This window comes from Tinamus guttatus, unplaced genomic scaffold (assembly GCF_059628265.1).
Source record: "Tinamus guttatus ecotype Peru unplaced genomic scaffold, ASM5962826v1 Tinamus_guttatus_pri_ptg000033l, whole genome shotgun sequence".
NCBI classification, from domain to species: domain Eukaryota; kingdom Metazoa; phylum Chordata; class Aves; order Tinamiformes; family Tinamidae; genus Tinamus; species Tinamus guttatus.
The window spans coordinates 6,007,044-6,033,465 of NW_028288567.1; the positions used below are offsets into that span (position 1 = coordinate 6,007,044).

Here is a 26,422-nt window from a genome sequence, read left to right on the forward strand (position 1 = left end):
TAAAACAGAGAGATAGAAGCATTATACTCAGGCAGCATTGTCTGCTCTAACAAGCGATTTATCACATATGAAGTGACTCCTAAAAATAGATAACAGGGCAATATAAAAAGAAAATTACTTTTTTTTTTATCTGTTTTCAGCTTTCCTGCCAAATTGTCTTGTTTGTTAGTTACTTGCAGTATAGGCTATCAAGCCACGGAACTAAAGTAAACCTAGACCACTTACCTGGTTATTAAGAAATGCTTCAGCTTGCTTGGTATCTCTGAGAAATAGCTGGTAGGCGTGAGACTGGGAGAGAAGATTTTGCCTGTTCTCCCACATTTTGTGAAGCTCATTCCATCCAGTATCCAGAGCTTGCAGGCGCTGGCGTAAGAACATGTACTGAGCATCAGTTTGCCCTTGTGTCACCATCTCACCCATGTCCCTCATCTTCTGGTAATCTTCCTCATAGTTGTTGATTTCGTTCTTAATATTCTCATGTTGAGTGAGCAGCTTCTCAGCCTCTGTCAGTGTGTTTGGCATATCTTCAGAGGCAATCGCAGTCTGTGTTCTGGACAGCCAAGACTGGAAGTCATCCAGATCTCTCAAGAACTGCTGAAGTTTGCTGGCTTCTCCGAGAGACTCTTCCCGGTTCTTCAGGGTGGTCTTCATTTCCTCCCATACATCATTGATTTCTGCGAGTCGTGAAAGGATGGCCTGAGCCTGGTCAGGATGCTCCGATTCCAACTTTTCTGCTTCTTTTTGCAGGTCACTTAGCTTAGCCTCAATGGCAACCAGGTCACGTTCCATGCCCGTCAGCTTCCTCTGCAGGGCCATCACCCCAGCAAGATCATTACCCAGATCTTGTGTGGATTCGATCACTTTGGTCTTTTCCCTGATCCAGGATTTGGTTTCATTGCATTCAAGATGGTAATTCTGGATACTTAGTGCAGAGAGAAGAGCATCCTTCTTCCTGTCAACAAGTTCTCTGAACTGGCTCCATCTGAAATTTGTGAAGAGAGAAGGCACAGAAATTGTGACTTGTATGCAATAACAGCAGAGGGTAACAGTTTTGAGTGAGCTGCTGCTCACATCAGCTTGCTAAGGCTTGAAATAACCTTAATTAGGATTTTTTTTTTTATCCTTTCCATATCATCAATAGTTTTATCAAAATACCTATTACCCAAACTATGGCATGTATTAGAAGATGCCAGTTACCAGCAAGACGAGGTCCTTGCAAATATAATTTTTCCTCAAGTGAAGAATGGCAGTCATATCTAAAAGCATTCACTTGAGTTCATTTTGAAGCCAAGAAATGAGCGAGTTCACACGAAACGTTGTAGCAATTTTCTTTTTACTGCAACAGTCAATACAGTAAATTTCCATCTCTCAAAGAATGATTGAAGTCAAGGGCCAAACTCTAGCCCTTGACATCAAACATTTGAGAGACATAACAAAGGGAAAGTCTTACAGTGAAAGGCTTACCTTGAAGATATTTCAGGTAACAGTATCAGAATACTAAAAAAAGACATATACAAGAAACAAAAATGGCCCTGATCTACCTGTTTCACTCAGTGTCATGTTCTTCATGAGCATGAGGCATTCACTTACCTTGTGTTGAGTTTATCTTGCTGTGCTTTGATCTCCTTCTCACTTGGATGGCCACTGTGCATTAGCTGCCTGGCAATTTGGTTCACGACTGCAACACGTGATGCCTGATTGTTCATTTCTGGTTCTAGGCTTTCAAATCTAGGAAAAAAAAAATAAAGATCACAAGGCATTGAAGAATCTAAGTCGTGGGAAAGCTGAAAAAGGCAGCTTGTGAAAAAACTTTCCCCAGTATTCCCAGAACTTCCTGGTAAAGCCATTCTCACCTGTGCTGGATCACTTCCAGGTCCTCCAGCTTCTCTGGAATCTGCATGTTGTTCAGCCACTTCTCCTTCTCATCAATCCAAAGCTCACAAGCATCTGCCTCACTGAACATCTTATAAAGAGCAAGGGTATCCTGCAAGGCCTGCTTACGCAGACGGGTCAGTTCAGCAACCTCTTTGTACCTTTCCTCTATTCCAGACAATCTGCCTTGCACTTCAGGAGATCCGGCATGTTCCTGTGGTAGAGCCTTTGCCTGTTCATGCAGTGAGTCAATGGTCGGCCTGTAGCTTGCTATCTCTTCAGCCACGTCTTTGTGTTTCTTGACCAAGGACTGAGTGGAATATTCATCATGGCCCACATCATTGCTGGAGACGATCTTGAGGATGTCCAACATCCACGCGTCAATGTCATCAGCATCAGCTTGGAACTGGTGAAGGAGAGAGGCTTCCTCCAGACGCTTCTTCCTAATAGCAGATAACTGTTCCAAGTTAGCCCACTGCTCCCGGATATCTTTAATTCTCTCTCTGATTTTCTCTGACCCAAAATGCTCCTCCGCAATCATGTCTTCACCTTCTTTTATCGCCTGCTGAAAGTGGCCACTGCGACCACTCATTTCATCTTCAAACGCCTTATGTTTACTCAAAAGACGCACAACACTGGTTAGGTCCTTCCCATAGTCATCGGATGACAGGATCTGCTCCTTCTCCCGGATCCAACCCTCCTCTTCAGCCATTTCCCAGAAGAACTTCCAGAGGCGCCGAGACTCCTCCAAGCGGGCCCGGCGCTCAGCTGCGAGCTGGCACAGCTCTTGGTAACAAAACTCCATGTGAGCCACACGGTCCCTGATCACCTGCGGGTCACACGGCTTGTAACCTGTCCAGATAGAGAACGCATGTTACGACTCAGACTGGTTTATTTCCATTCCGTACCGCAGAGGCATACACAGAGCTCTTAACTCTTGTTTGCTCCATCTGCAAAGCTCATGTAAGAGAATTCATAGCTGGTCTTCTGAAACACTGAGTGCGAACTTTTCAATCTCCACCACACAGTAACAGAAATAAGAAAATGCTGGACTTTAAATGAAGGCAAAAAAGACCAATAAGGCTCTGTAACACAGACACTCATGGCTGTTTTCAGCAAAACAAAATTCACTACTCCAGAGTTATATCAGCCTTAATAAACAATAGCACAACACAAGTGCTATTTACTCTAGTTAATGACACTGATTTAGTGGAATTGCTTTTGATTTGCATAAATGAGAACAGTATCAGGCTGGGCCCAATAATTTGAATTGTTTGTATTAGAAACACAGAAAGGGAAATTAATAGTGACTGCTACAGTTGCTGCTGGTTATGAGTGTGACATCCTACACAAAACACAGTGACATTATGAACTCTTTGAGCAGGTATTTGGACAAAGTAACCACACTGACACAGTGAGTGAACAAATCAAGCTCAATTCTCTTACTATGGTGTGGAATTTAACCTTATCAGCTTGTACAAACTCATGACACTTACAAATACGGCCCATAGACATACAAAATTAAGATTAAGAAAGGCATGGCGTTTACTAGTTACCTTCTCCATCTGTGGCAAACTTTTGAGCAGATGCATTGACTCCTCTCACTCTCTCAGCCTGAATAGCAATGTCAGCTTCCACAAGGGCATGTTTCTGCAATAGGTCTTCCACTCCTAACAAATGTTTGCCATAGTCTTGAGACAAGAGAAGCACCTGGTGAAAATGAAAAAGGCAAATAAATTGGGCTGAAGATACCAGCTATTTGTTTTTTATGATTTCTTCATGCATTACTCTTTTCCCTTTGGTTCCCTGATTTAAATCAAGAGAAACACCAAGTCTGTAAGCAGAACTATTTCAAATGTATAGAGACATGGCTAACATGAATTTGGTCAATATTCTTCAAACCCCTGGCAACTGTGAAGAACTTGACCAAGCTGTTTACCCCAGCTCTAAATCTTGAATGATGAAAAGCTACTTTAGCTCAGCAGAAAGCTGAAGAGCACTCAGTTCAGGTGCTGTGAGCTGCTATTCAGCTACGCATACCTTCCTTTCTTTAGAAAACGCTCAGGTTCTGCTGCCTGACAGAGAAGAACAAAGTCACAGTCCTTCCCCTTCCCAGATCCCAGGAGAATAGGTAGGAAGAAATTCCATGTTTTTTAAAGCAAAGAAAGGACTTGATCTCCATGTAAGTTACATCAGTGATGAAGAGGAATTTTATAATAAAAATTAAATATACATATATATGAAAGGTCTTACAAACCTCTCTAAAACATTTGATCTACGCTCTTCAGTACGCAACACTAACCTTCATCTCATCCATCCAGTCCATAATGTACAGCATTTCCTGGAAAATCTTTTGCAGACCAAGATTCATCTCCAACCGTTGTCTCCGTGCCCGGAGCAGCTCCAGCAGGTACTCCCACAGGCGGATAACATTGTCCTTTCTGGCAGTGATGCGTTTGATATCGTGGTAATTTTCAGTCTCGAGCTCCTTTGCAACTGCAACCACGGCTTGGACTCGCTCTTCATATGCTGCAATGTCTGTTTCAATGGCCTCATGCTTCTTCGTTGCAGCCTCTACTGCTGGAAGGTCGAAGCCAAAGTTATCCTGTAAAGACAGAGCATGTCTTCAATAACAGCTGCTCAGGCAAAAAGTCTTAATGCTCAAACTCTAACATGCTTTATGATGGTGCAAAGTATACTTGCTAACAAACCCAGGATCCCTAACTGCTCTGAACATTCTTCCTCTGATAAAACCAGCAGACATGTTTCAGAGGTATCTATTGGCTTTGGGGAAAGAATTGTGAAAGCCATCAGGATTAGGCTGGGTCTTTCAGAGTCTTTTAGATTTCGGGTTTTTTAAAATCATCTTCAATCATCTTTAATATTAAAAAATAAAATTCACTCCTGGGCTGTTCCATTGAATTTACCAAATTATTCAGGTCAAAAAAATCTTGACTGTGGGTAGCCATTTCTTCATCAACCTCTCGTGAGGAGAGTCTGATAGGTTCAAAGAATGGGCATCCTAAATGCATTCAAGATAGGACATACAGGATATACATATATACACCAAAATATATGTTTACATGCACATATAATAAACAGATTCAGTAAAATACTTGGCATAACAGAGGAAATATTTTCACTTTGCATGTACTGTATCCTATAATTACTCATGAGGATCATTTTAGTCACACAGACAATTCTGAAAGCAGCACCTGAGAAACTAGACGTTGATTTTCACTCAGCCAAGTTTCCCTCATAGCTGCCTTGCGATCAAATCTGCGTGCAAGTTGTTCCAGTTTCTCTTGTCTGATGAGCTCATTTCGCAGTGCCAGTTCTCTTTCATGTTCAGCTTTTTCCAGTCTTTCCCAGGCCTGAAGATGGGGAAAAAAATGCATCTTCTAAACATACATTTTTATAGGATAATGATAAATCACACATCTATGTAATATGAAATCAGCACTGAATTCACTTACAGCAAACTTCATGGAACTAGCTTATTTATTTATAAGCCCCCAAATTATTGTTTGACCTCACACCTTATCTGCTGAGACACAAGTATGACTGTATTCTCAATTCTTTCACTGATTTTCTGAGTAAGGGGTATACAAGTTGTGTGTCTTGTGCATTTTCTTCAGTACATCTGTTGTTTGTCTCCATAAACTGGAACAAACTACCCAGCTTTATGTGTAGAGAACATTTCTTTCAAAATCTTCTGAGCTCTATTTCCAAAGAAAGGATTGCACCTTTCTCCTTCAGATAATGAGAAATAAAGATTCATGCCCTCTCCCCTCTGAAATCAACTTACTTAAGATTGCTGTTTTTAGTACATGCATGTTAGAAAGGAAAACAAGTACAGAGATCTGTTACTTTTGCTGCATGTGAGACCTTTTTTCCAGGAAAAAAAAAAGATTAGTCACATGCATGTCATTAATACTGTAAAAATAACAGGTCTTAGAAGTACATTGAAAGCAAGCTAATCACCTTTCAGATCTTCTCACAAACAACAAAAATAGCTACAATTAAACAACAAACTACCTAGTTCCTTCTAAATCCTAACAGATGTGAAATTGCCTGAAACCCAAGTATTTTTGGCATGCACAGGGGCTTAACGCAAAGAGGGGAGCTGTGCAGTTTACTGCTCTCGAGGACGCAGACACCCAGAGCAGCTGCTCTGGGAATGCCAAGCATGATCAAACATGAGGAAAGCCCACAGTTTAGAGCTGTTTGTTATCCTTGAGGGAGCCTGTCAGACCTGCTGCTGTCCTGCCAGCCGCACCAGCAGGAAAAGACCAGGCCTGAGTGGGCAGGAGGTGCCACAGAGCTCACAGGGGCCAAGGCCGCCCGGGGACGCCAGTGCAGACAAGTGACTCTGAGCCATGGGGAAAGTTCTTTCCTCCATTGCCAGCCCCAGATCTCCAGGCCCACAGGCTGCAGCTGGCAGATGCATTTCTCGCCAGGATGCTGAGACTGAAACTGAAATAGAAAATCCTGAGTGGCACCGGCCGAGCTGGCTCAGTTTACCTTGTTAATGTCCGAGATGAGTTTGCCCTCCCTTGGCATGTATACTTTCTGATTGTTGGCTCTCATTTTGCTTTGGATGGTAAAAAGCAGCACTTCCAGGTTTCCTTTTTCTGTAAATCTAAACAAGATTTCCAAAAGGAGCAGGATTAGAATAAATCTTTCATTGCTGCGGAGGTGTTATGAAGCACTTCCTAAAAACACCAGCATTATGAATGGAGCATTCAGACGAACACCTTCATCTTGTGTGAAAGCTGGAAGCAACGGAAATAGCCCACAGGTTCCCTGGAAACGGTTGGGTCAAACAGGTTTAAAAAAAAAAAAAAAACAAAAAAAACCCCACCTGCACAGAAATCAGTTATCTGTGTGTTTAGATTTAAAATCCTTTGCATTGTCCTAGTTTACCATCTCAAGAAATTGAAGTCTTATGTAAAGCCTGCTGCAGTCAATAAATCCTTCCCACTGTTTTCCCTTAGTTGTATGCCTGGGAAATGCACAAATGTCATAGACACTAGGGAGCAGAGTGCAATTTAAAAAGATGTCTGGGTAGCCTGTAATATTTTAGATTACGATTATTATTCATTAAAACTTACATTAGACAAAAATAATAAATGGAGCTGAAATCATAACGCTAAAAAAACTTTCCAGAAATAAGTTGAATGGCTTTGGATATATCACTTGTAGCAAGCATAGTTCTATTTTACCAAGCCAGATAAACTTCCTCTTGATTTTGAATAAACAGTAGATTCCTTTATTATTATTGTTGGTATTATATGCTGCTAGCAAGCATGACTGGTGATACTCCTCTACTAAGATGGTATGCTACTACCACTCATATTACAGGGCAGGCATGTCTGTGAAGTGACAGCTTCCAGGGCTCTGTGATCCTGCAAGCAGTCAGTTAGTACTACTATTATGTGCATTATGTGACTAGCATAACGCAAACAGTTTCTGTAGAAATAACAATCAGTGCCAATTAGAAATGTGATATCTGGGTTTGTCTAGAAAAATAAATTCTTGAGCCAAGATTAAAACTATTTGGATGTGTTTGTTTAAAAAAATATCAATGATCAACTAAAGAAAACAAGACCACTGTTTTTTTTAAGCTAAGATCAAAATTACTTGGGTGGTTTCTCCACTGTGCGGTAAGTGTTGAAAGCCTGTAGCTGCTGCTGCACCCCAACGAGCGAGTTGGCAAATTTGCGGTTGTTGAGGATGATGATGGTTTGCTCGATCCACTCCAGAAGATCAGAAGCCAGCGACTCGTATTTTTCAATCATTTTCTCCGTTTCAATGGCATTGTCGAGAACCTGCAACAAGCAGCACAAGACAACTTGAGTAACAAGGGCAGTGCTCCTGGGAATCATTTAATCCAACAAGCTCCATGAAAAAAACGGCACCGGGAGCCTTATGAAGCAGCCCGCTCACTGCCGAGCGTCCCAGGCGCTGAGATCCCTGAGCTCTGAGGACCTTGCAGTGACCTGCCATGATCCCAAGGCAATGGCGGGGCAGAGCTGAGGCTTAAGAAACAGATTCACGTTCAGTCTGCCAGCTGGGAGGACGGTGGCAGCCTTGCCAAAAGGCAGCGAGTGACTGCACATTTCTAAATGAGACACCCCTCTGCGCTCCCGAAGAAAGTCAGAGGAGCCAGACGGTGAGGGGCAATTAATGAGAAAAGAAAAGCAGCACTGATGCAAAATTAACAGACAAAAATAAACGGCCATTTACACTGGCCAAATGTTTTCCAATGAGAGACAGCTGGAAATTAAATATCCCCTAAGAGTCATGTTCAATGTTTAAAAGATGTTCAAAAGCAAAACTAAAAACTACTATACAATGGACTCTTAAAAGGCCAACACCCAACAATAAAAACAAATAATAGAATGATGTAAACTGCTTTATAACAACAGATAATTTGAACGTGCAAACCTTTCCGATACGTTTTCCTTCGACAGCTAAGGCCTTCATCTTAGAAAAGTAGTGGTAATATGTCACCACGTAGGTGATGATTGACTTCTCATCAGGGTGATCAACACTGATATCTGAAAACCAAACAAGAGTTGTCTCAGCACACTGCAGATGTGGGGGCTAAAACTGCAGAGCAAATAATCCAATAAGGACACGCTCAAGAGTCGGAGAGCGGGGTCCAGGGGCAGCCCAGCTCCTAACACTTGGGTCCTTGTCAGAAGCGAGTCCAGCAGCTTTGAGCACCTTCTGGACTGTGCGGACTGGGGGGCCCTGACCTCCATCACCGAGAAGGGCCCCTCGCCCGCTCTCCTTCTCGTGCTCTGTGGCTAAAGGGCACCCGAGGCAGGTGCCGGGCTCGCCACAGCCCGTGCAGGAACACAGTTCGTGCCCGCGTGCGAGCGGGGCGGCAGCGCCGACGCTGCCCTGTCTGCACACAGAGAGGCTCACAAGGAATGGTGTGTCTGCCCAGGATAAGTTTCTGCGAGATACAGGTGGAAAATAAACCCTCTCCTCTCCCACAGCAATCCTCAGGCCCGGAAAAACCGGCAAGAAGAAACGCGCTCAAGCGCGTGACCTCTCCGTGCGCTGCGACACGGAAGCCCTCACCATGAGCCCTCCCGCTGGGCCGCGGGCACACGCACCCCCACAGCCTGCGGCTTTGTGCGGGCCGAGCTGCTCACACTTTGGTGAAGTCCACATTACTCATCCTTTGGCCTACAGACACTGCTTCTCCGTGCAGGCCAGAAGGGTGCTGCTCACTACAACAGTTTTCTGCAGACATGGGCAGCCCAGGGACCTTGCTGGTGGGGGGATACATGTTCAGGACTGGGAGCTGCTGTGCTCCCGCTGCTCAGCCCTCTGCAGAAGACATCCTGCCTCCTCTCCTGCCCGGTGAGTCAGCAGCATCCAGCTGCTCCCTCCGCCCGCGCACAGAGCTGTCACCAAACAGCACCCTGGGATAAGGAGGGGTAGCAGAAAAGAGCTGAAACAGCAGGAGATCTTACCCTCAGGGTCCAGGAGCTTAGTGAGACCAAGGTGTTGCTCTGCAAGGTTAAAAGCATTCTGCAGATTGTAGTGTGCATTTGACTTCTTCAGCTTGTCAAAATCAATCAGATCAGGCCTAGACAGGATGGAAAATTCTTTAGATTTCCCAAGGCAGAGAGCAGCCACCCTCTAACGAACAAATGAAATAAAATCTGCAGCCTTCAGAAAACCTGCTCCCCGCACCACTGAGGTTTCACTACCCCAGTTGCCCTCTGCATTTGAACAGGAATATTAAGGCAGTCAAGTAATGCCTGGCCTATGCCAGCGCAGCAGAACCGAGTCTGAGACAAAAACGAGGAGAGTTTCCCAGGGATAAGAGTCACATCCTGGCTGAGGTAGTCTCTCCTTGTCCTGCTGTAACCATGCAAGTTGTCCCACTAACTTCATGTGACAACCTTGTTGGTGTATAGTGTCTCTAGCCACACTGAAGCCTGTCACCCCTCTCAGAGGGATTTCCTTCCCTCCTGCCCCCCTTATTCCATGCTGTTTGGCCAGATCACAGGTTACTCACGAAGGTATAAAACCTTTTTCTAACTTGGTCAGTCACAAAGCAAGACAATCTCACATGTATAATTTATCCTCCTGAAGCTAGATGTGAAAGCTGTTTTGACTTGCAATGTGAGAAGCTGCTGCCCAGGTGAGCTCACAGTGACCACGACAGTGAAAAGCAAGACGCTGTTTTGCTCCACAATTTTTCACCTCTTCCCCTCCACAGATTTTACATTAGGCTGCAAAGTAACTGCAAGACACAGTGTGCAGTGCAACAGCTTAAGCTTCCAAATCCATAAAGACTTTTACTCACACATACCTGTGCTTATGTATCAGTGCGTTGAAAGCCATCCCGTCCCTCCAGCTCGTCGTGAAGTTGTGAATGTTGACATTGGGATAACTGACAAAACGCAAAACAAAACCAGAACAATCAATACATCATCCTTGCTGCAGCTCCTCCACCGTGTCACTAAAAGCAGCAGTGCTAAATTTTTTGTAAACATAAGGGCAGGACAGTGCCATCCCACCATGGACTATCCGTTATCCATGACTGTTTCCTAATGAGAAGAACAGCAGAGGTAAGAACATCTCATTTATTCTTGTAAGCCCAGCAGAATTTATAGGTATTCTGCAAGAAAGGCTCTAAATGTCCTTCGGAGAAATCACTTTGAAGCTACTATTTTATAACTTGCTGTCCAATCTGCAGCCTATGAACTTGAAACCCTGCAAGTCTAATGCCCATTCCTGACTGAGCTGCTGGCAAGGAACTGAAGAGGTATTCAAAGTGTGAAATTTAGGAGAAGAACAGGAACAGAGGGATGAAAAGGGATGAGCCAAACCTTTTCTGACGGCTGCAGGTGCCACAGGAGCAGTGACACAAGGAGATTTTCTTGAGATGATCTGCTACCATGGGCAGCTTCAAGGACACTAATGACCACCTGACTTTTAAACAAGATGTATGTGATGGCCACCTTGCCATGTATAAATAGAGGGAAAGTTAATTTGCTTGGTGATTCAGGTAATTTAGGAGTCTTAAAAAAGCACAGGCTGCTCAGAGGACCATTTTAATGAAGATCTTGAGGAGACAAAGTATAACTAGAATAATGCAAAAGAGCCCATTTCATTAATTACATGGTCATCCATGTTTCATGGGGGAAACATATTGAATTCCTATAAATAATGGATATTTAGTTACGCAAGAAGGTTACTGTTTGGGAAGGACATTTTGGAGGTATTTTCATTTATGAAATATACTCTTCATATTGGAAGAAATAGAATAATGACAGACATTTAAACTCAAGCTAGAAATATATGTGGTCAAACCATAACCAGACAGCAAGAACCAGCAGCCAAGTAGTTTTATTTTCCTTACAGCTCTCAAAATTTATTCTGTGCAACACATTCTGCTTCCACCAGCTTCTACTTCAGAGCAGATGATTCAGCCAAGACAGGAGACTAACCTTCATCTTTGCTGGTCTTTTATCCACCCTGCTGGGTGGATCCCACTGCATTATGCTGAATAGAGATAGAAAAGACATATGTCTGCGAGACACGTCAGCTGTAGTCAAAAGGGAGAATTTGATGGTAACTTACATGACACAGGACTGGTCCCTATATATCTTTCCTAGATTGCATGATAAAAAAAATAGAAACTTGGGACTCAGATCAAATTCACTTCACTCTTATAATAACAACTGAACATATCACAAATGGTAAATCACTCTTTACAAGAAAGGACTCAACTGCCACAACTTCCAAAGGAACTGCAGACTGGACAAAGCTTCTGATTTTTTTTTTTAAAAAAGCTATTTTATGCGTATCTATATGTTGCTATAAAGGGAAAAGGGGAAATGCTGGTAGTAAACATCCAAAGTATCATTATTTGTTCAGAACATGAATGTAAATGGTTGATTTTCAGACTTAGGTTTATCATACAGAATCCAAAATCATAGAATTGATCCAGAATTTTCTGACTTGTAAAACATCAATTCACTCCTCTTGGTTCAATCCATTTAAAGAGAGATACATGTTTGCCCATTTAAAGTGATTTCGGTGAAAATTCCGAATGCTGTTAGAAGAACTTTATAGATAATCACTTAATCTACACTCACCCAGCTGTCTTCATCTGGCACCATAAAAGCAAAGCATCTTTAGCGGATTTCTTCTCCTTATTGTCCTCAGTTTCAACACTGATATCTTGTATCTGAAAGTAACAAAGCAGTTTTAGTTAGCTCACCCCTCCGAAAATAGTTTTTGTCTTTTCTGAAAAGATGAAATAAAGTTATATCAGATCATAAGTAACAAAGGAAATCTAAGATGACCCAAGTGGAAGGGAGGAGCACATAAGGCTCTTCTTCATTTAAGTGCCATCATGTCAAAAGGAGGTTTCACCTACCTTTATTTTCCTGGAGGATTACTATTTGTTTAGCCCATAGACAGAAAAGTTTAAACTTCACCAGAATAATTATTTCCAACTGTGAAGGCAAAACGTATTTTATGCAGCAGCTCGTCCTACAAGGTGCTAGATGCATCCTACAGCCTGTTGAGCACATTCAGCTTTGTGGAGTCCTTCGGAGGTAAATCCTAACCAGGACTTTCATAGGAGCAAATGCATTTCCAAGCTTTCAGGAAACAGTCTATTCCTCAGTATCACAAAGATATACTCTGGATTCTCATTATCTACTTTATAAAAGGAAAGAAAAAAGTCCAATAGTTCTTACTGTCAGGTACTGAAAGTAAGTTTCAGGTACTACCAGTGAGGCAAATGGATCTTCCATTTTAATCCTCCCTAGAAAGTGTTCCCTGGATCTGCATGAAGAGCCTCAGTGCAGGGCCCCCATGACCAGCCAGAGATACCCTCCAGTCAGGCAGGAATTTCCTTCCTTCCCTGTCATTTGTTATGGATCTGAAGAGCATGAAATACCCCTCCTAATTGTGCATACAGTTTAAAGCAAAGCTTAAAAAAAAGCTAAAATGTCGAAATGTCTTTGAGAGAGATGTTTGGCTCTCAACAGTAACAAGAGAGGCAGGTTGCACGCATATTAAGAATCCAAGCTAAAACAGCAACATGATAGCTTTACAAACAACCTGGTGTTATTTTAAGCATTTAGAAGATCTGACTCTCTGGAAATAAAAATAAAACCAAGTTTGTTTGGGTTCTGGGGTTTCAAGATTATTAGTGCTTTGAAAACAAAAGCATATGACACTGCACACAGGAAACCTAAGCCTCTAACTCCCACTGGCCATCACGACAGACCAGCAACACCCTGGGTGTTAAGATTAATTTCTACCCTGTCCTGCTCCGGAGCACGCTCTGCCAGATGCTAAGCACCCTTCACTTCCGTCAAGCTGCGGGGCTTGGGAATGCTCCACACTTAATAAGGATAGGAAAACGTATTACAAACAAGCACAGAAAATGTGTGCACGTGTAGACAGCATTACCTGGAATCGCAAGATAATGGTCCAAATGAGGCCCAGTGTCAGCCGGTGGTTTCCATCCACAATATCATGAGAGCCCATGTTTTCCAGGTGCACTCTTTGCTCCTTCAGAAACTGAAGGGCTTTGTCAACGTTCTCCAGGCAGTGGATGCGCATCCGTCCCTTAGTTGGCTTGGGCTAGAAGGCAAAAGGGAGAAGGGAAACATGCATTACACTAAGATCAAGGACAAAAGCTGCTTGCTAACTGTTCAGTCCACGCAGGCTGGGCCACTACCAGTCAGAAATACTGTTTTCCAAATTTTGCATGACAAATATTTGTTCTTCGGATTCAAGGGCTGCTCACCTCTTGGTAAGGACCAGCACAGCTGCATGGCGACAGGTACCAAGTATAACCCACGGACCTCACTAAGAACAGCAGCAATTTCTGAACAGCCAAAGCCAATTTAATTTGCTTTTTAAACTATTCTGCCTGTTTACTCCCTTCAGTTTTTCAGTCTAGTCTATTCATGCCCTATCTGAGGGAATATTCACTTTTGTTGCCTATTACATTTCCCTAAAACATTCTTTTCTTTTCACCAGCACAAGTCCCCACACAGTTAAAAACAAAAAAGATTCTGCAAAGAGTAAGATATGAAACAAGCCCATAACGCACTAAAAGGAACTGGCAATGGTTCAGAGAACAACTGCCAATACAGGTGCTCATTCTCCTAAAAGGCAGAGTAGATTTGGACCCTAAGCTAGTCAATGAAACACCTTAAGAAATAAATTTCATTGCCTTTTTTGAGCAGTTAAAAGACAGACAGATGTTATAGAAATAAAAGATCTATTTCAAATAATTTCTCCATAGAGGGGAAAAATAATACAAAAAAAACCCAGCCACACAAAAGTAATGAATTTTTATGAAGTCGTAGTGTAAATGAAAGAAGCTGTGACTATATTAAGAGCATGTAAAAGCCAGCTGTAAAGCTGAATTGAAAGGAACTTTGTTCTGCAGATAAACGTTGCAGCTGAACAGCTTGTCCGGTGCTCGCTGGGATGTCACCAAAGCTGCTCAGCCAGCCCCTAAGGGGCCCGCAGCGAGCACAAGCAACCGGCTGTGGCCGAGCGGAGACAAAACCCGCTCTCGAGCCACGTTCGGGCCCCGCATCCGCCGCCCTGCTGCGGGGGCTGCCCATGGCGCGAGGCCGGCGCGCGGATCCACGCTCGCCCGACGTGCACGCTGCGGAGGACGAGCGGCTCCGTGGGGAGGGAGCAGCGGCCCCGGCTCCGCACCTGCACTTTGCACGGGGCGGGCTGCTTTTACCGCCGCGTTCCCCAAACACAGGAGGGGCTCCTGCCTCGGGCGTTGGACCTGACCCTGCTCTCCTGCAAGCTGGAGGAGTCCTTCTCTTTCACTAACTCCACTAGGCTCTAGTGCACAGTCATCTAGCAGGAAACATTTCCAGAACGCCTCTGCTGCTGCCAGAAGCTCCAGCACCAAGGTGACAGAGGTCACACCATTCCCCACAGGTTTTTGGTTAGGTCCTGAGACCGCCTGTTCCCACCACCTCTATGACCACTTGCTCTGAGATGAAGAAGGCAGGAAACATGACCATCGATTACCGGCAAGACTTTTCTCTCCAGAAGAACAAAAGTTCTGCAGCAGAGGACACATAATAAATCACATAAAAATCAACTCTGATCCAGCTCAGGGCAGCCCAGCCCGGCTCACCGTGGCGCAGACAGAAGCAGGGCAGTCCCCATCTCCTCTCTCCTCCCCACGCTGTCACCTGCTGCCCGCAGCTCCTCTGCGTGTGCCCTTGTGTTTCACCTAAGCTCCTGCTGCCTCATCGCACGTGGAGGCAGGAAAGTTTTGTTTCTCTGCAGCAGCTGCTCCTTTCTGATCTAAAGAAATCAGCAGAGTGACCCATCCATGGTTTCCATTAGTGCAAATACATTTCCTCTGATCCAGAGAGCATATTCAGCTCCCCCGCAGGGCAGGCAAAGGCTGACTTTTCTACTGCCACAGTGACTTCTGGATGGACTTCCTGGCTCAGAAATTCCCTGTTGGGACTACAACAGCTTACTACTAGGGCAATTCAAACTAGGACTTACTAAGGGTCTGAGAAGCCACTTCAAAACCCTGCACAGAAACAGACCGTGATGCCAAACTGTCCCAAAAGACCGAGGGTGAAACTTCCCAGAGGATCTGCATAGGCAGGTCATACAGGTTTTCACCTCCCGCTCTTTGACAAGAAGGGGAAGAGAAGCCTGAGATCTGTTTGTACAAGGTGGGTCTGCCCTTGCCACACATCCCAGTCAGAAACGGCCTGGAGAGCAGCCCACCAGCTCCTGCTCGCCCAACAGGAGACATGGAGGATTCACTGCGAAGAGTCTGCTTAAACAGTCTGACCTTTGAGCATGCCGGATTTCTAAAGAAATTACCGAGCCTTTATCTGCTTCTGGAAGAAACGGAGATCAATGCTTAATTTTATGTGTAAAACAAGTCTCCGTTTTATTTTTCTCTTTGGGAGAAGCTGTTTAACAATGTGCCCAAACAAAATCACAACTGTCTTTTCATATTGGTTGGGTTCTTTCCCACTTTGATCAGCAAGGCTATGGCATGCCATCATCTTGTTTGCGAATACTGTGCCACTCTGAGGACCTTAAATATTTAAAGTCTGGACTAGGAAATCAACTGAGAGAAAATGGGAAGATATAAGTGTTGCCCTTATATTTTGAAGGCACTGGGTGACCAAAGGAAGCTGCAGATGAGCAACTCATGTCTTCAGCTCCAAACAACTTACATAGTTATCTTTATTTATTAGTGATACTACTATTCACGATCACCAGATATTCCTGTCCTGATGGAGATGGTTGTGAAAGTCTATGTCAAGCCAACTTACGGTCTGAAACCAGAGACAACAAATGGACAGGGACCATATACAGAAAGAGAAGGGAAATGTCAACCCTGTCAATGACAGACAGTGGTTTGAGACCTTCAGCAGCCCAAGTACTGCCCCAGTTTTAGTGACTGACCTAACAAGCTCTAGGGAACTCACAGGATTCTCAGCAGGGAAAGCAGCACAACAGAGACGCTTTGAGAACTGAAGCTCTTTCACACGCACTGACTTGGAGGCTCCCCAGTAGCTTCAATGATTCTAGGTTTTCAGAGTCAGCAGGTATCAGACCTTCTGAAAAATGCAGGGTTTACTCAAACATGGCTGGAAGTCTTAGGGAGGGCAAAGAGGAATTCTGTTTCCCAGATTAGCATCCTATATACAGGAACGTCCTCCCAAGTATATGGTTCAAGGTCTGGAATCTGAGTCATAGTCTCTAATGCAAGAATAAAATTCTGCTCATCCTACTGCATGAGTAAATACACTGCATTCCAATATTGATCTGGGCTAGTTTCTGTGTCTCTTTATTCCATTCTACCCATTTGAGGTTTCTCATCTTGATTTTAGGCTTTCTGGGTAAGATAATGCCTTTACACTTCTGCTGTGGTGGCATGGAAATGCCAGAACTTAGCAACTGAAACAAATTCCAAAAGATTGGAGAATGTCCACAAGTAAATATTACATGCTGATCCTGCTAGCATATTTTTAGCGTGTGTAATTGTCTCAAGGTTTAGTCAACTGAGTTATCTGGATTCTTGTTTGCGGAGGAAGGTGTGGTGGAATGTGCTGTTCAAATAGAGACTGCTGTCCTCCATCCTGAGGCCGAGATAACCAAGCTAGAGTAAGAATTGGTAGCACTGGCAGCTGTCAGTGCGATATGCGACGATGATGCAAGTGCAGATCCAGCACTCTCGCCCAGTGACTGCTGCACCCTCCTGCCTGAAGAGGTGCGTAAGCACAGTTTGCTTTTTTCAAAACCTGGAGTGAAAAATGTAAATGAATCACGCAGTGGGAGCTACATGACTGACTGGTCGGAGCTCCCCTACTGCTACTTGACACTGAGAGTCCGGTCCTAGCGGGCAGACACGAAGCTTTAAGCTGAGGTGGCAGACGTAGCCTGAACTGCTAAATAATGGTGCACACTTGTGTCAGCTATTCCTCTATGTCTGCAAGTGTGCTACTGGTAGTGAGTACATCCAGCACTAAAACCTCGCTGAAGTAATTTCTTTGGCAGAGACAGAAGCATATTTGGAGGAACATACAGTTGACAAACATGGCAAGTATTTACCTCCACCTGCAGAGCACCAGGACTGAGTTCTTCTGTGTGTGTCAGAGTCTCCTGACCACCACAGATGCATTTGGAAATCTCTCCCTCCTGCCTTACTGTACAGATACTACACTGAGGGCCATCTGTTCAACTCATTACTCAGGGTATTAAGCCATGGGGCTTCCATTAATAGGAGTGCTTGATGACAAGTGATTACACAGCTGCAACCTCATGCAGCCTTGGGTCTTAGCTAAAGACCTGTATTTCTTTGAAAAGATTGCTTTAAATTAGGCTGTTAAGAACATGGCCATCATTTAAGGAACTGAGTGGAAAAACTGATACCTAGACATTGACTGAAGTCCAGTTTTCCTGTCATGCAGCAGAATTTTTAACTCTGGGCATTTTCTTACCCACCAGCCCCTTGTGCTGGTATCAAGAGGATTCTCTCAACATACCCAAAGAAAGAATGTAACCCATTATTTACTTCAGGCATACCTCTAGCCAAAGAAAATCCAGGTTTTATCTATCCTAGCAAACCCAGGTACGCGCAGGAGTGTTTCTGATCACTGGGCTATGATTCGTAACGCGGTTAGAACCGCCACAGGTCCCCAGCACGGACCTGGCCCTCGCCAGCGCGCGGTCCCCAGCGATGCCCAGGGGATCCCAGGGGATGGGGTGTCTCAGGGCGGGCGGACAGCTCGGAGCTGCCTCCGTCCAGCAGCTGCGTTTACCAGCGCAGAGAGGGGCTGCCGGCCACAGGGCCCGGGAACGCACACACCAGAGCTACAAAGACGGTCTAAGGGGCCAGGGAACCCTCTCAAATATAAAATCTGATAGTTCTGCTGGACTTCAGCTGAGCCAAGAGCTCACTCGTGGGTTTTTTTTTCTTTTTGGTAACAAAAAGGTTCAAAAAAAATGCTGTGAATGTAAACAAGCAGGCACTTACAAGTCTCTCTCCTGAGAGAACTTCCAGAAGTTTGATGAGCATCCTTCCATCACGGAGGTCAGTGTAGAGATCTGTAATCCTGCAGGATACGCGTGCCAGGTGAGAATTAACCCACTTCGTGAAGGTCTTCTTCTGAACTGCCTCACGCTCATCTGTTTGGAAAACAACAGGACATTACTCAAAATAAATCAGAGTATGTAACTACACGAGAACGTGATTCTCAGACATGTCTAAGACACGCCTAAAATGTCTTTAAATGAAAAATCCTTTTTTTAAAAATCAGAATCATTGCAGAAATTGAGACTTCCCACTGAAAATCCACCTTCCTGTTCTGTGACATTTTCTAGTGTCACTGGGAATTTTACTGAGTCACTGTCTTTGGAATATCCCTGGAGTGTAGATTGCAGACTTACAGGCTGCTTATATAAGCAGCTTTCTTAAGATGTGAAGAGGTCAGTTGTAGCGCTACAACGTAAGAGCCATTTTGCACTGAGCAAAGTGTCCAGTAATTTGCTCAAGAGTTATCTTCCACCAAGGCAGACTTCTGCTCTTGACTATACACGTAAGGCCCCAGTGGATCCTCCGAAGGAGCAGCAGTCATTAGCACAGGAACAGAACAGGCATAAAAGTGAGCAGAGACCAAAGCTTCTCATTTGTTTTCTCTCCTCAGAATTACAATATTTATTTGCAGATACCACATCTATATCCGCACTCACACAATGTCAAGATGAACCTTCCCACAGCTGCATGTTTGAAATAGGCTTCCATTTATTTAAGCCATAGAAAAATAGGTTCTTTCCACCTTCCCTTCCCAGAACCTTTCACAACTGTTCATATGGGAAAACACTGTCTGAGAGAGCTCTCTTAATGCACACGCTCACTGCAGCCCGCATTAACTCATAAACTCTTAAGTAGTTATCTGCCAAGCAGCAAATGTTTCTCAGGCAGAATATATCACACATCCTTGCAGCTAAAGCCTTTTGCCAAGGGCTTTGGATCAACCCCTTACTAGTTAGCAAAAAGTCCTTTCACTGATTTGGGAAGTACCAGCTTTGTCAAAACACAGGTGCCCAAACCCAGACTCCAAAGTCCATCGTTAGACACCCAAACGAAGAGCTCTGCTTTCCAAAGTGCCGGAGCATCCAAACCTCCCACTGGGGGCTCTGGAAGTCTGGAGTCACTCTCAGAAACACAATGTGAAGATTGCAAATCCTAAACAAAAATGCAAGGCACCCCTTCCTTAAAACTCTGGGCATGGTTTTAGGCACAGAATATGCTAATGGCAGTGCAGAGGAACTGAAATTTCCTAACCAGCCCAGTGTCAGGGGCTGCCTTCCTTCAGGAGGATCTCCACGGCCTCTTCCCAGCAGCAGGCGCTTCCTCAGCACGGCCAGGCACAAGCTGGAGAGACTAGAAAGCTGGGAAATGGATTATTTTTTATGTGAAAAGGCAGCAGAAAAATAAGAGAGACCTCAGAGAGCGGGTTAAGCAGGGGTGAGCAAGAGAGCGGGAGAGCAACTCAGCGCCGCGGTGGCGCTTCATCTCCTTGCACCAGCCCCACCCTGAGATTTCGGTTCCTCCCATGTGTTTCTGAACTTATTTTTGCTGCCCTGCCGGGGGGTGGGAAGCGGCTCAAAGTGAACACAGCTGCCCCACAAGCAGCAACCGTGACCCAACAAAGAAGGTGGGAAATATTTTTGTGGCAATGCACCCACAGGCTTGCAGCAAAGTGATGCGTTACGCTTTCTGCTTCTCGCATTCTACAAAGGAGAGTCTTGCTGCGGAGAAGGAGGAGGAAAAGAGGAAGCCGCAAGAGCCGCCCTCGGAGCCCCCGGGCCTCTGCGGCGGGGCTGGCCATGGGGCTGGCCGTGGGGTGCAAATGGGAGGGCCTCAGCCTGTCCCATTCCCAGCAGCGCCCTTGCAGGGCAGCCCTGCAGCACCTCCCGAGCCTGCTGCAGCCCTCGCCCGCAGCTTGCCCAGGCCTGGATCAAAGCGGGGAAGAAAAACAACACATCTAACGAGAGGAAACAGTAACCTAGGAGTTAAACACAGTCTCTGCTAACCTTAAATATACTTAAATAGACTTAAATACACTTTAAGGAGTTCCTGGGAATGCTGTATCTGCACAACTGCACAACTGCTTGTCTGCTAATCTACGCCGTCAGTAGAAACATTTTTTAAAATTAATGAGTCAGGGAATCAGTCAGGCCTTGCTAAAACGTGTTTTGAAGCAAAATCTTGGCCGAGGTCACCACTCCTGCCATGACCAGGTTCTCCAGCTTAAGCAGGCCCCAAAACAGCCCTGCGAGCTTGCTGATCTTGGAGTCTCACGGAGGGATTCCTGCAGCTATGTCCATCCCAAGCAGATACAAGGAGGGACAGCATCCCGAAAATAAAAAATTGGACATCTCTGAAACCTTCGTACACCTGAGAATGCTCAAAAATGTCACTAGGAAGAGATCCAAGCCAAAATCATTGGTCAAACGCTACGATTATCAACAGCCCTCCAGTTCTATCTGGGACCATGCTAAGAAGAATCGGGCTGGGGGAAGAACAGCACTGGGAACTGTGTGCTTTTAATAACAAGAGCCCTGTTCTGAAGTGCTTAAAGACGAGAGATACAAAATCTGGGGGTGCTGCCAAGTTCCCACCCAACTGGTGGGGCCAAAACCACTGCAGAAGAGCATTTCCCAGGTGCTAGGGAAAAGCCCTGAGGGAATTGACGCCTCCTGCACTGCCCAAGCGCCCCCGGAGCTGCTCGGTGACCAGCAGGGCTCGGGACGGGGACAGGTGCGCTGCCTCCAGGCGCTGCTCCGCGCGGAGCCCGCTCCGCTGGCGCCGCTCCCCAGCGCACATGGGGTTTATAGCCCCGTTCAAACACAGTTGCTGCCTCTCCCTTTTACTCTCCCGTCTCCCGTGAGCCGCTCTGAGGCCCCCTCCTTTCCTGTTTACCGCGCGCGGTGCAGGGGCTGGGCTGGCTCCCAGCTCCTCGACGCTCCTCAGCGGGCCCCCTCTCCTCCTCCTGCGGCCGCTGGCGGCGGGGAGACCCTCCACGTGGGGAGCACGGCCGCCCTCAGACACCCTCGAACACCCTCCTGTCCCTCCTGTCCCTTGTCTGCGCCGGCGAGGAGCGGCGCTTGCAGCTGGAAGGTGCAGCCAGGCACACAGCATGACGCCGGCACCTTCCACCGGCAGCACTGCGCAGAAGGCTGCCGGCGCGGATGTGAGGGACGCGCTCCAGGGACGGCCCCGCAGCACCGCTCGTGCGTCTCGTGATCGCTCGGACAGATGTCTTGCAGAGCTCCCCAAATAGCATTTTCAGATCCTGAAGATAAGCTGGGAGCGGAGGATGCGGGTGGAGCTCCGAGTGTCCTGCAGCTTGCAAAAACATTTGTGTCCCGGGGGGAAAGAGAAATGCCCAATGCACAAAACACGCTCGGCAGGGAAGCGGAAGCCGCTCTCCCACAGTATTGATAATGGAGAATCCGACTTATCTTGGAGCAACATTCGGAAGGAAATTTCCTTTCTGCGGAAACCCCTTGACAATACCGCGGGGACTCGCGAACTTCAGCTCTGCAATCGGGACGAATCCAGGGCTGACTTTGTTTAGGAGTTGAGTAAATATGCAGGAGTTTGTTCACCGAACCTCACGTAAATCAGGCCTGGCAGAGCTCGCAAGCAGGGCCGCAGCGGCGGATTTGCCACAGCGAATGCCCCAGAATCCAGCCGGGAGAAACCCCGGCCTCCCAGGCCCTCTCAACCACCTCCTCCGTAACCGCCTTCAACGCAGCATCACGGCTGCACCGGGAGAGCTGCCGCTCTGCCCTTCGGACATCTGACTGGTCATGAAATAACCCCAGTGCGCGACTGGTCTCTGCTATCGAGGCAGCCCCGAGCAGAGGCTTGTACAAAATGCATCCACTGGGGAGACATCTACAAGTCCTCACCCTGTATGTGACGCACAGGCTGCTGTATGGTCCCCTCGTCCCACCTGCCTGCATGGCTGGTGGCAGATGGGACACAGGGACAGCTCATTGATTTGTCACCCCTTCAGCAGTGTTAGGGAGAAAAAAAATTGATGCTGGTTGCTCCCATCCCTTGAATTCACTGCCCAAGCAGAGGGAAACGTACCTGGATAAAGGCTAGGGACAGGACATGGGCAGGCTGAGGCCAGGCTTTGCGCATGTATGACAGACTCAGGAGCTGCTGTCCCCTGCCCCACTTCCCCGGGAAAGGCCCACGGAACAATGGCCTTTACACCCAGCTACCACACATCTTGTATCTGCAAACACAGCCGCAAGAAGCCCAAGCAACTGCAGCCAAGCACATATTTACATTCACCTATTCTAAATTCAAATATATTGGAATCAACCAACAGGAAAGAAAGTTAAGGCAGGAAGAGGGATCATCCAGGGAGAAAAAGGAAATAAGTTCATCCTAACAGTCAAGCACCCTATGCCTGAGTATTTTCCTTTTAATAGCGAGGCAATACAACCAAATAGCAGATGCTGCTGTAGGCAGTGGCTCAGGGCAGAATATTGGAGTTGAGAGAAAAGGAAAGGAAGGAGAAACAGAAAGCTGAAGTGCAGAATGACACACACGTGTGCAGGCAAGCAACAATGGAGAATAAACCCTGCAAGAAGTCAAACCAGGGGATCTTATATAGGGGATACAGTCACACAGGGGCATAACGCTTAGCAACAAGCAGTGGAACTTCAAAAACAAAAGCACTTCTACATCAATCTTTCAGGTATTTTAACAAAGAGAAATGGCTCGAGCTGATGTTTTTGATGCAGGTATCATGTGTTTGTTACTGATATTTTAAGGTACAACGGGTGGAGCTTTCCCACCAAAAACAGTGAGATTATGCAGGGGGTTTTACAGGCTTGAACATGATTTTGACAAGAGCTTGAACGTGAACATAAGCAGGAAAGATAGCAAAAGCAAAGAGGTGATTTTGCTCATGCTGTGGTTAGCTGGTGGTTTTCAGCAGGAGCAAAATCCTTGCTGCTTTCCTGACTCTGCTACCCAGCGACTCACGTTCAACAACCAGGCTGCGTGTGTTGCAATCCACTCCGCTTACCAGGCAGCACCGGGCAGCTTTTAAATCCTATTAAATATCTACCTTTCCCTATTAAACGTTGCATCACGTGGTTACTTTCACTGCTGAGTACGTGCTGCAAAGAAAAGAGGGAAAGCTAAATAATGCAGCGTGTGTAAAAAAACAGTTCTGCCGCTTTCTCTTTGATGTCACTAAACCTCGCTCAGACAATAAAATGATGCCCAGAACAATGTCCGGTAGCCGGCCAAGCACTCCGGGCTGTGGAAGGGCAGGTCCCCTCTCATTGTCTTTATTTTTGCACAGAGTTTATGACATGGTGGTGTCAGCAATGCAAAAATAAACCTCCTGAAAGGCAGCTTCAGGCTCACGTAGGAGAACGACTATGTCCGTCTGCCGAAGGGCGCTGCACAGTCTCCCACGGCAATAAATGTAACGTAAGAGTCACCTGGGGTGAACAGATTAGGCAGCAGAACACGGCCTATTTATTTTTTTAATTCAGAAGACGAGGCTGACGTATGTAAGCTGCCTTAGAGAAGAATATATGCTCAACTTTCCCTACATTGGTGTAAACTATGCAAATTGCATGTGTCACTTAAGGAAACTGGAGATAAAATTGGGATAATATCTCCCGTGTCTGACCAACTCCTGGCTACTGAAAATATCACATCATATAGCCCTTAAAACATAAACCTTAACCAGTCACCCCTCTTCACTGCACTGTAGGATAGCGGCTGAATTCTTGTTTTCTGGAATAAACTTCAGGGCAGCTGCAAAAGAACAGCTTTTTCCAGTGGATCATTAAAGATGGTCAAACATTCTGGGTGCTGCTTGTAGAAGCACCTATACTCATCTTCAGCTTCAAACACCATCTGATTTAAATACAACTAACAGCCCACACACTTAATGTCTACTGTGAGAATAAAAGCTCAAAGGGACCTCAGCCTGAGCTATTGTACGTGGAGAAAGACACTGCAAAAATGTTTTTACAGCAAAATAGCCAGGGCACAGTTGAATAAAGAAATAACTTTATGGTCCAATGAGTGTCCAACATACAGTTCAAACAGACCTCCTTTTAAAAAGAGCATGAAAAATACCTTAGTGCTGCTCATATTTAAAATAAAAGGACAAGAAATTCCTTACGGCTGATTTGGTCCCCAGTGTTTTACAACACTGGTTGCCACTCTTCCCTTTGGGTAACAGGGAAATCACTTCATTAAAAGGAGCATGGAAAAAGCATCGGCCCGTCCCAAGACACTGACTGCGGAATTCCCACGGAGGAACAATGCGAAGACTGAGGTCACAGCAGGATCTGAAGTAATCAGCACAGTCTTGTGTGGTCTTTGCTCTTTCCCTTAAAAAACATTATCAGCATAATGCAGGGAAGTGCCAAGGGATTTTTCCTTGTTTGTTTTGGAGGTGGGCGGTAAGAGGGTGGCATTGTTTCTCACACTTGCCCACCCCACTACCTGCAGCACTACCAAGGCTAAGAGCAGGGCTTGGCATTCTCGCAGGACCCATGCCTGGTACTTCTCTATATAAAAGCTCATCTCACTTCTTCCTGGGTTCAGCAAAGCCAGCAGAATGAAAGAGCTTTTATAGTGGCTTCCTGATTTTTTAGAAGCGCAAAAACAAGAGTAGCGATTGTTTTTTAATAACTCCGTTTCTGTTGTTCTTTCAGTCCGCCTCCTCTTCGCCTCTGTTGCAGCTAATGCCTGCGCTGCTCATGAGCTCAGCACTCACACCCATGACTACAAGCAACCTGCTATTTCCACAGTTCAGCTATGTGGTCAAACCGGGAGCCTCCTTATCTAGGTGTTTTGAAATATGAAATTATAACTGCTGTACGGAGATGAGTCAGTAAGGGATGGGCATCAGGACAGGGAAATGGATGCTGAAACTCACCATCTGTAGAGCAATAGCGTGACTTTAGCAAGGCTTTTGATTCTTTCACCTGTACTCTTCCGACATGGCCACTGATGAGATAAGAACTAGATGGGTAGACTACAAGGTGGGGGCAAAAACAGCAGGACAGTCAGGTTGTGGTCAGTGGTTCAACGCCCAGCTGATGGCTGGTTTCTAGCGATACAGCCACCCCAGGGATCATTATGGGGCTAACCCTGCTAACAACTTCATTACTGAGCTGGACGTGGGGGTGGCACACACATACAGGTCAGCGCAAGGATAGCATCAAGATGGGGGAGCAGCTGACAGCCCCGGAGGGCTGCTCAGAGGAGCGAGACAGGCTGCAAAGCTGCCCCCATGGGAACCTCCGGAGGCTCCGCAAAGGCAAACACAGGTCCTGCCTCGGAGCCTGAGTAACCCCTGCACCAGCACCAGCTGGGAGAACTTCAACAGAGAAGGACCTAGGGGTCCTGCAGGGTGCCAAGCTGACCACGAGCAATGCGCCCTTGTGGCAAGGGCACTAAACCTCGCTCTCGGCAAGCAAGCAAGCAAGAGAGCAGCAGGAGGTGGAGGGAGCCGAGTCCTTCCCCTGCCTTGGCACTGGCAAGACACATCTGCAGCGCTGAACCCTGGGCCAGGCTCCTCAGCACGAGACACATGAACTTACTGCAGGGAGTCAGCGGAGGCCACCAGGCTGTTTGGAGGTTGGAGCGGAAGGGGAGCGAGGGCAGAACCGGGTTTGCTCAGCCTGGAGGAGTGAGAAGTCAAATCGGTGGTGTGCCCTGACTATGCTTCTTTAAAAGCTCATTGCAATCAGAAAGGAAAAAATAGATGAAAGGAATGCCAAACCTTTGTTGGGTTCATGTTTAAATCTAATTTCACTTTAATGAAGGAAAAGTATGAACAGAAAATAAATAAATCTGTGATGAATGCAGTTAATCCTTTCAAAATATTAAATCTGTGTGCTAGGAGATGTTATTATTGTAATTAGTTGCTGTTAAATTATAATTTTCATTATCACAAAAGTATTTTAA

The 26,422-nt window shown here is 45.8% G+C and overlaps 1 protein-coding gene across 1 annotated transcript in view; it reads right to left on the reverse strand.

Moving 5' to 3' along the window:
• Nucleotides 1-26,422, reverse strand: part of SPTBN1 (spectrin beta, non-erythrocytic 1) — a 91,583-nt gene that overhangs the window by 35,569 nt on the left and 29,592 nt on the right. The window contains exons 2-15 of the mRNA XM_010218203.2: nt 18,425-18,576; nt 13,336-13,509; nt 12,006-12,097; nt 10,214-10,294; nt 9,366-9,481; nt 8,323-8,435; nt 7,516-7,703; nt 6,397-6,514; nt 5,088-5,246; nt 4,175-4,477; nt 3,429-3,582; nt 1,854-2,724; nt 1,591-1,728; nt 226-982 (exon numbers count right to left, since the gene is read on the reverse strand). Of these exons, the coding sequence (XP_010216505.2) occupies nt 226-982; nt 1,591-1,728; nt 1,854-2,724; nt 3,429-3,582; nt 4,175-4,477; nt 5,088-5,246; nt 6,397-6,514; nt 7,516-7,703; nt 8,323-8,435; nt 9,366-9,481; nt 10,214-10,294; nt 12,006-12,097; nt 13,336-13,509; nt 18,425-18,576 (3,416 nt within the window). The remainder of the gene's footprint in view (nt 1-225; nt 983-1,590; nt 1,729-1,853; nt 2,725-3,428; nt 3,583-4,174; nt 4,478-5,087; nt 5,247-6,396; nt 6,515-7,515; nt 7,704-8,322; nt 8,436-9,365; nt 9,482-10,213; nt 10,295-12,005; nt 12,098-13,335; nt 13,510-18,424; nt 18,577-26,422) is intronic.